At 57.2% G+C, this 9472-nt stretch overlaps 2 protein-coding genes across 2 annotated transcripts in view; one reads left to right on the top strand and one right to left on the bottom strand.

The window, feature by feature from the left end:
- Positions 1-600: 600 nt before the first annotated feature.
- LOC113217713 (allergen Tha p 1-like) lies at positions 601-3859 on the bottom strand. The gene is made up of 3 exons (XM_026437737.2): positions 3692-3859; positions 1379-1682; positions 601-1283 (listed from the first exon to the last, which is right to left on the bottom strand). Exons 1-3 carry the CDS (start codon positions 3725-3727, stop codon positions 1144-1146), a joined length of 480 nt encoding a protein of 159 aa, XP_026293522.1. The 5' UTR covers positions 3728-3859; the 3' UTR covers positions 601-1143.
- A 4530-nt stretch (positions 3860-8389) lies between these two features.
- The window catches only part of LOC127749735 (sodium-coupled monocarboxylate transporter 1-like), a 5270-nt gene continuing 4187 nt past the window's right edge, over positions 8390-9472 (top strand). Inside the window, exons 1-3 of the mRNA XM_052269197.1 lie at positions 8390-8599; positions 8709-8878; positions 9182-9410. Of these exons, the coding sequence (XP_052125157.1) occupies positions 8510-8599; positions 8709-8878; positions 9182-9410 (489 nt within the window). The 5' untranslated portion in view covers positions 8390-8509. The remainder of the gene's footprint in view (positions 8600-8708; positions 8879-9181; positions 9411-9472) is intronic.

Genomic DNA, 9472 nt, shown 5'->3' with positions numbered 1-9472 from the left:
GGGAGGGGGCTGGCCAGTGGCCGGGACCGACGCGGTGCGCCTGAGGTCCCCGTCGGCCGCTGCAGTTGCGCCGCCCCGTGCCGTGTGCGGCCCGAGGTGCAGGCCAGCCCTGCCGATAGGGGAGTCACAAAGGCCACTTAATGAGCGACCAGAGTGTTGCACTTAAAGGAAACTGTGCCCCCGGCGCTCATTTGCCTGGACAGGCGGGCCAAGGTCCTCGGACGGCCCTTTGTGGGCGCTGCATGTCTCTAGCGTGGTGCTAGCCGTCAGCAGGCTTGTCGTCGTGGAGTGAAGAGCCCCCCCCCCCCCCCTACTCGTACGCACTGGCGTGTGTTGCCGCTGCAACACCTACAGCCAATCGGCTCACCACAAACCTCACCCCCCCTCCCGCTCGACCCCTCTGGCGTCACAACTGAAATTGCGAATCGCAAGGGAAGTCCCAACAGTCCAGTCCAGCCAGTCAAGCAGGCCAGCCACGCCAGTTCCCGTGTATTTCGCCCCAATTACAATCACAGTCCAGTGGACAGCAAGGGTCATTCGCGTGCGCAACATGCTGTGAGTGCCGCGTGAGTGTTGACGGCACAAATTGACGGAAGACAGTTTAAAACACTTAATTTAATTCACATTTAATGACTTACAATTTTATTTTTATAAAAATGACGTTGGTGCAGACCGCAAGTATTAAATATTTCCTTAGGACTATCTATGAAATGAGTGCAGATCTCCATGAAAGTACAGCAAGGTAATTGAAACTCCAACACGCACAAAGACTCCCGTAGAGGCATACAATCACAGACAGAAGACTACGTTTTCACAACTTTTGGACGGCATTAATTGCTGTAAGATGAGCATAGTCCGATTGGACTTCAAAGTCGAAATCATGACATGTACTATGGTAAATGTATGAAAAATAAAAAGGTGAAGCTTATCACAGTGAATTACTCGGAAAAGTAACGAGCATCAATATGATGCATCAGGAAATGCCCCCTTCTTTTACAAATAAAATAAAATGGGGAATGTCAAATCGAAGGAGAAACATAGCGCTAAAAATGCGCCGAGTTGTGACGTGAAAACGATTTTTCAATAAATAAAAAAATTATGACTGGTTTTAAGTAAGAAAGATGATGCGGTAGGCTCGATGAACTACCCGGCGTACTCTCTGATGAGCTTGCTCCACTCCCGCGGGTAGTTCCTCTGGATGTGGGACAAAACCTTCTGGATCTGGCGCGTCTCCTGGGGTGAGCACTGCGGGCAGGCTCCTCGCAAGACGAGGGGCGCGAGGGCTGCAACCGAAAAGGGAACAGTGTCAACACAAGATTCGACAACCACAGTTACAGCAAGTAGGAGTTGTATTCCAGTTGACAAAACTGATACTCACTCTTCAGTCTGCGGCCGACGGGGTCGCAGGGTGCCTCTCCGAGGGCGCACTTGAGCTGCCGCTGGAGGTACCGCCTGTCGCCGAGGGCGTTCTCGAGCGCGGTGTCGGACACGGGCGGTCTGTTCTGGGGGCCGGGGCCCGGCAGGGGGCGCGCCACGGGGTAAGGCGCCGCCACGGGGTAGGGGTAGGGGTGCGGCAGCGGGTAGGGGTTGGGCCCGGGGTAGGCCACGGGGTAGGGGTTGGGCCCGGGCTGTGGGCCGGGGGCGGCCAGCACGGCGGCGAGCCCCGCCAGCAGTAGCAGCGCCTGCAAGAAGGAAGGTCATGAGGACAAAGACAACGCAGCCACGGGAGAAAGGCACGAGGCACTAACCCTCCCCCGGGGAACGAGATACGAACAGCTTCCGGTTCGACGCCGAGCTCAGCTGAGCCGAGCGACCGGAAGGATGATGGTCGAGTGAAAGCCCTGCAGGACAGGCTGGGTGGGGGGGGGAGACTCGCGGCGTTATGTTATTACGCGAGTGACTCCGTGCGTTACAGCACACCGGCGCGCCGCGCGGTGGCGGCCTGGCGAGGCGTGGCGGGCCGGTTCGACGCTTATTTCGCCCGGTTTCGCGCCAATTCTTACATATCGACCCAGACTGCCGCGCGGTTCGAGATCACGGTCCGCCCCTACCATAACGACGCCTTTACAACCGGATCCCGCGGGGACGGGGTCCGGCCAGCACCGTGACCGTGTTGTCAGGTTACGTGTTAACGTCCGTTACGTTAGGATGCTGTAGCAGCAGCGCCAAAAGTGACGCGAGAGGACACGCCGACCAGTTCACCACGGCCGTGGCCGCCGGCCGCCGCTTTGCGAGGCCACAGGGGTTGACACGAGGAAGTGGACGAAACTACTAGACCACCTTTGCAACCCCTCCCCCCCCCCCCCCTCTCTCCCTACTCCCTTCACCACACTTCCCAAACTCAAGATGACAAGAATACTTGTCAACTAGAAATGATTAGTGGATTCTAGGACAATCGTCACAAATGCAACAAATTTTCTGACATGACTGGGGAGCGCGGGGACAAAAAGCCTTCTGCAGCCAGGTCAAGGCAGTGCGCGTTCGCGGGGCTCAGAGCTCCCTCCTGGCGCCCGTCCCGTGCCGTCGCCCCGTAATCAAGGCAGTGCTACACCATACGTTACCCGGGAAATTGAACTTACGGAGGCTCACGGGAGCCAGCCGTGTCCCGGCCAGCAGCATCACAACTTTCTCCCGATGCTTGTTCCCCGTCGTCGCGCCCCGCCACACCCCGCGCCCGGCGCGCCGCGCACCCTGCGCCCCGCCCCGCCCCGCCCCGCCGCCTAGCGCGCCTAGCTCGACCGAGTGCACCTAGATGGAGTTGTTCGACGGCTGTCCGACGCACTCGTGCGGCTAATGGCCACTGACTTGAAGCCATTGTCCCATCCCAAGCTGAGGTTCGAGAAGCCACATCGAGACCTTAGCCTTTAAAACCCCTTTTGTGAACGCCGGCCCGAGCGTCGACAGTTAAAAATCGAATCTTGAGAAACTCTGGACTTCGTGTCTACTCCACTCTTATCAGGCAGCGGGACGGGCCCCACTTCGAGCGGCGCCGTCCAGGAGGCTCCAGACTCCGGGAGCACAAGTCGGTCCCCGAGCTCCCCGAGTCGGTCCCTGCCCCGCGCCGCCCGGCTCAGACACGCCAAGGCTGACGAGCACGCTGCGCTATATCCTATGTCAATGTCGGATATCGTGGCGGGGCCAGGCGGGGCGGGGAGCGCCGCACCGCGCGACAAACACGAAGAAACACGGCCAGGGATATCGGAAAGGGAAGGTCGGTCGCCTCCCGTCCCGTCGCGTCCAGAACGTCCAGAACCAAAGACGACCGACTGTACGGGACGGCGGCGGCCAAGAGGTGGCTGTCGTCTGGCTGCACGCAATGTATGAGTGAGTCCTTACGGAATAAAAATGAATTAATTAAAGAATGCGAGTCGCTGGCCGACATGGACGTGGTGCACGTAGTGGATCGAAGTGATTCAGGGTGGGGGGGGGGGGGGCCTCAATCGAGCAGAATTTCTAAACAATATTGTTATGACGTTATCGTGAAGGTGTCGGAGTACTCCAGATTCACTTGGTGTCGACGTTGACAATAATAGCAAAAATATACGCGCTATACTCTATTTGTCAGTACTGTTTAGTACTACACAAAAATATCTTGAATAAAACTAAACAATAACACCACAGAAGTTGCCTGGGTGAAGTGGCGGGACACTGCACTGCGAAACTACTCTGGCCGTCTTTCTACAGTACATACCTGCATTGAGGTCCTGAGTGATCGTTCAGCCGACATGGTTGGTTGAGGTCAGCTGGTCCGGTGGTGTGTGCCGCTGCAGGTTGAATGCACTACTGACTGCTCGAACGAGCCGAACCTCCGAACTTGTCTGCCTCAGAAGCGCTGAGCGGAGCAAAGCCAAGCGGGGCGGGGAAAGACCCCCTCCCCTCCCCCACACCATCACCTTTGCCCCCACCTCACCGCGCCCCTTCCTCCTCCCCTCCCGTCCAGCCCGCTCCCAGACAGGGCAGGCGACAGGGAAGGGAGGGACGGAGGGACGGGACGGGCAAGGCAAGAAAGGGGAAGGGCGGGTGTCAAAGGCAGACAATATCACTACCATGTCGTAAAATTTACGCCCAGTCCGCCGAAAACATGACACAATTTTTAGACACTCCCCGAGACTGTCTTTACCATGAAGAAATTGCCCCCCACCCCACCCCCTCTTTCCTCGACCCCTTTTTAAAAATAGGAATTTGACATTATGACAATGTCGCGAGGGGTGCCTGACTAGGTCTGAGCGTGTACACCAACCGCCCCCCAAAAGTAGGAAGCCCAGGAAGCCCAGAAAGTCCAGCCAGAAGACCCATAAGAAAGCCCAGGAAACCCGCATATTTGTACACCGGCAGACCAAAGTTGGACACCCTGGCAATGTCGTCCTGACGTGAAGGGAAGCTATGGTCCTATTGACGTTCTTTCTTCTGGGGGGGGGGGGTGTCCATTTACCCACAAAGAAAGTGCACGCGAACAGCCTGGCGGATCCCTTCTTTGGGTTTGGATTAAGAAATAATTCGAGAGTGATTTTTTTGTCGGTTCGCAAGCGAGCTCCTTGGGAAGTCGACGCACGCTCCGCTCACGCGAATACACGCACCTTTTGGGGAGCACGCGTTATGCAAACCTGTAGGGTGGCGATGAGCCCCGCGTGTGTCGCGGGGGAGGCAAGGAGGGGGGGGGGGGTATTGCAGCTCCTTGCAGCCCCCGTCATCGAGGTGCGCGACGCCGGCGACACCGACACGCTCCTTGACCGACGGCCTGTCCCGCCCTGCCCCGCTCGCAATGACGAGGAAGTCGAACCAGGCGCGGACGCGGCGTCGTCGGCCAGCCGTGGCATAAGCAGAATTACAACGCGTGTGGGTAGTGGGTACGCTATTTACCCCACTATGAGAGCGACATCGCGTAATGAGACATAGTCGTGCAGGTTGGAGCTACACTCCTCGCATTTTTGTGTCACATTTCATCCCCGGCTTACAGGAAAAAATCATCAGTAAACTCAATGGCACAAAAAGCTCGGGGGAATGGGGGGTGGGGCGGAGGCGGCGGAGTCACCGGGGGCACCCTCGTGTCGGAGACGTCGGGGGCCCGCTGAAATCCACGAACACTATCGGGGCGGGCTGCCTGTCCGGCGGGGCCGCCAGGGTGGGCCGGGGCCACCGGAGAAGGAATCTCTTCTCCAGAAGCGGGAGGAAGTGCCTCCGATAACGAGTGATAGCGATACGGAGCGATGTGAGCGACCCCTCTGGGGCTCGCCGCCAAAGGCCAGGAGGACCCCAGGACCCCTGCCGCCATAGCCCCATCCGCTGGTGACGAACATGCCGTGGCCCCCGGCCGGGCCCCCGCTCCGCAGCCATCACATATGGGAGGCGCAAGTGACATTTCTCATTCGCGAGAGAAAGGTGTTGGACAGTGAACAGCAGAGTGGGGGGGGGGGGGGGGGGGCTGCAGGTTAGCAAAAGGCTCGCGGAGGAAAATAAGAAAGAAGTGTGCGCTGCGACTTTCCGCGGCTGTACGTACTCCCCGGTTCGGAGTCGGCTTCACTGTTCAACGCCACGCCACGCCACGATGCCGCCGCCGCCCCGCCCCAGCCCTCCAGTACCTGTCGCAGCCGCCTCGCAATGACGATAGCGCCACGCCACGCCAGGACTGCGCCATTGATGGATGAAGCTCCCCGCCCTGCCCCGCCCGGCCCCGCCCCCGTCTCATTATCGCAGACCAGACAGAGAGCACTTAGTGGCGGGGGCCGGCACAAAGGCCATGGGGGCGCACCCCGGCGGGGGTGGGTGAATACCAAAGGTGAATCATTACAGAGGGCTCGTCGGGGTCCTGCGCCAGCCACACCGTCCCCCGGTGGACCCGGCCGCCGCCGCCGTCCGCAGTATGGCGACACACTGGCAGTGCGAGGGAAGAAGAGTCGGCACTTTATTTTGGGGCAACGCCAGACGCTAGGGTCGGCGTCTATGAAGGCCCAGACAGCCAGCACCATACACGCACAGAAGGCGTTACACTACACATAATTTTGTGTCTCTTCAGCAGCGCGAGGGCAGTCACGCAAAACTTTAGGTCGCAATAAAATATTTTGGAGAATTTTTTAAGAAAAAAAAACAAAAAAACAACAGTGTTAAGGCTCCTTGTAGGTGGTGTAGTTAGCCTCATAGGTTGCCACTCGTGCGTGTTTACTTTTGCTCTCTTTCATTAATACGTAGCCTCTAAGCGGAGCCGTTAGCAGCGCTGCGCTTGCCTTCCACCCCACTGCAGTGCACTTCGCTGCACTGCACCAAGCAATGCACCGGTGTAACTCTCCCCGAAGCACTGGCGCACCTGCCTGCACCTAAGGTGTAATGTATACTACCTGCACCTATCCCAGAGAGAGAGAGTGAGAGTGTCTGGCCAAACGGCCCGGGCAGCCCCATTCATAGTGTGAGTGCTGGCTGAATGTGTACACCAGTGCGTATCGATGTTTTCCCCTTCAAATCGAAGCTGATCTAAAAGTAAGTATATTCCCTCCAAACCGAATAATCAAATAGTTCCAGATTCAATTTCAAATCAAATTAAAAAGTTGGAAAAATAATTTTAAAAAGTCAAAGTTCGGTCTGGTTCAGGCCCTCATGGGCTCTCGGGCTGCTGACATGGTAACTTACAGGCAACCGGCAACCCTCTTGCTATGTACGACGATAGTCAGACAGACCCGCTGCTGACGTGCACAGTGTATGCACCTGCAGGTGCTGGACATTCCAGCACCCCCGATGGCTAACCGCAGCTGGCGGGGCACATTGCGCGCATCTGCAGGTGCTTGTTAGTATTCATGGAAATTTCATTCGTACCCGCTAAAATGTTCACGAATGTTAAACTTTTGGATACGTATATTTGTCCCAAGTTGCGCGGGCCGCTCGGTGCTTGCTGCTGCCCCGGAGTCTGCCCCTGCTGCGCTCTCCTCTCCTCCTCGGCCTCGGCGACCTTCCTGGACGATGGCCGGTTTTCCCCCCAGATTTGCCCGCCGCCCAGACACGCTGCCCTACCGCGGGTCTTGCTGAGGTCACCGCTGACGCCGGCTGCCAGCTAAGGGCGGCGCTGCTGCCCGGGGGACGCGTGCCAGTGGTGACGCCATGGTGACGCGCGTGCGTGCGTGCGTGCGTGCGTGCGTGCGCGACTCTGGCGACGACACAATGCGCGCCGGAAACGTCACTCGGCGGGCGAGTGGGCCCCGGCCGAGTGACGGCTGCCCTTCGCCCGGCCCCGCCGCGCCCGGCCGCGCTCTAGGTCAACGCAGCTGACAAGGAAACCTTTTCGAGTGTAAACGGTGTAAATCCCCGATTTCGTTGAAAATCGGAAAATTTAAAGGTCATTATACTAGAAGTCGGATGGCACTTGAAATTTTCCTGAACCTCACAGTTACCAGGGGTTTACTTGAGCCTTACAGTGTTTTTTGTCTCAAATATCCCTCTACCGCCTTAACGGTACAAAATAGAGCAAAACGGGCAAAATTTTGGCACAGGAGGTGCTACTTTGACGAGTTACTCATTAGAACACAGCTTTACATTTTTCAAAAAATATCATTTTTGTAAACCTTTCTCCTACCCTGTATAAGGAAAAACTAAATGTGAAGTTCAGGAAAAATTTCAAGTGCCATCCGATTTCTACATACACAACCTTCAAATTTTCCAAGTTTCAACGAAATCGGAGGAGATTTACACCTGAAAAGGCTCCCTTGTGAGACTGAGCTGCGCCGCAAACGGACGTTTGCGGGATCTACTCGATGATCTAATCGATGGTCTACATACACGATCTTCGCGATGAGCGCGAGGTGGGCAGCGCGGCAAGGGCGGTCACGCGGGGTTTCGGCCGCAGGGGCCACCTGCAGAGAAGAAGCCGGGGGAGGGGGAGGGGGAGACCTCTCTCGCCAGTGCAGCGGACGTAGGTTGGGTGGCCTACCCCCAAGGCGGCGCTCGCGTGGAGTTGCGCGACGCGGATGCTGGCGGCGCCCATGGCGACAGTGCCGTCAGAGCCGGATCCGGCCGGATCCCTGCAAAGGACGCGAGCTGGTCAGCTCAACGGCTGACCTCGCCTCCGAACGCCGGCGTTGGCCAGCCAGCGTTTGGGCTGAAGCAGGTAGGTCGGTCGGGATCAGGCTTGGATGCAGCGGGAATACTCTGTACGAGCTCCACGGCCGCCCCTGCCTGCGACGCGTACTCCGCGTAAGCACGCGCACGCGCCTCCCACCCCCGCCCGGCTCCCGCCGCCACTCGTGCGACCTTTGCCGCAGCATCTCCGTTTGCCGCACGCGCCAAGGTGTCGGCGGGTGAGTGTGTTTAATTAGCGGGCGTTTGAGACGCCCCCACCCGACCCGCCCCCTGAACCAGTCGGTACTGGATCCGCAAATGACCAAGTGTCTCATAAGCGGTCGAGTCTTTGGCTCGATGAGGAGACGACTCAGACCACACAGAGCGGCGCCGAGGTTGGAGGGCACTGCCTGGACGCCGGGACCTCCCTTGCACCTTGCCTCCAGCCGGCAGAGGGATCCGTCACAAGATGAACACCACAACGATGGCCTCGTTGGCCGCCACCCTGGCGACCAGCTCAACGACCGCCAGCACCCCTATGCTCCAGGAAGGAAACGAGGTACTCAGCTTTGGGGAGGGCGTTTTGCGAAACCCTTTTGTGCTCCGCACTATTTATTTTTAATGTAGAACAAATTTTACGTCGCTTCTTGTCGTTATTCTCGTCGCAGCCGCTGTTCCACTGGGCCGACTACCTGGTGCTCGCGCTCACCCTCGGCATCTCCCTTCTGGTGGGCCTGTACTACGGCTGCTTCGGCTCGAGGCAGAAGACAGACTTGGAGTACTTGCTCGCCAACAGGCAGATGAAGACTGTTCCTGTAGCCATTTCCCTTATCGCGGGGTGAGTTTGGAGGGAGAGGCTCGGTAGCACCTGACTGGTACACCAGGTAGACGATTAACCTTTGGTAGTTACATACTGAACTTCACGAGGGAGTGCGGGTAGGTCTGCATGTCTCTCCTGACCATGGTGCCTTACAGGGGCAGAGGGAGTAGGCAACCCGCTCGCACGAAGGGAATGTGCTACAGCCGAGTCTATACAACATAACTACAGAAGTGCGCTGGGTTAATCAGCCACCTGGTAGAATGTAGCGAGTACTAATCCAGTTACAAAATTTACAACGTTGTAATTTCTTTTGTTTTTCAGTTTCATTTCCGGCATCACACTTTTGGGTACACCGGCTGACATTTACAGCTATGGCACCCAGTACTATGCCATCGTTATTGGTATCTTTTTCATGGCCTTCGCCATTAGCTACCTCTACATTCCTGTTTTCGTCAACCTCAATGTACGATCCTCCTTCGAGTACCTGAACGTGCGTTTCGGGGATAGAGCGGTTCGCACTTTATCTGCTGCTATTTTTCTGCTGGATGCTGTAAGTAACTACACACGTCCAGTTAACATTTTTATAACGATACAAATCAATTTAAAAAGTTT

Source organism: Frankliniella occidentalis, unplaced genomic scaffold, assembly GCF_000697945.3.
Source record: "Frankliniella occidentalis isolate FOCC.00 unplaced genomic scaffold, Focc_3.1 Scaffold85, whole genome shotgun sequence".
Taxonomy (NCBI): domain Eukaryota; kingdom Metazoa; phylum Arthropoda; class Insecta; order Thysanoptera; family Thripidae; genus Frankliniella; species Frankliniella occidentalis.
The sequence above is the reverse complement of the archived record's forward strand: the minus strand, read 5'-3'. Positions and strand labels throughout refer to the sequence as shown.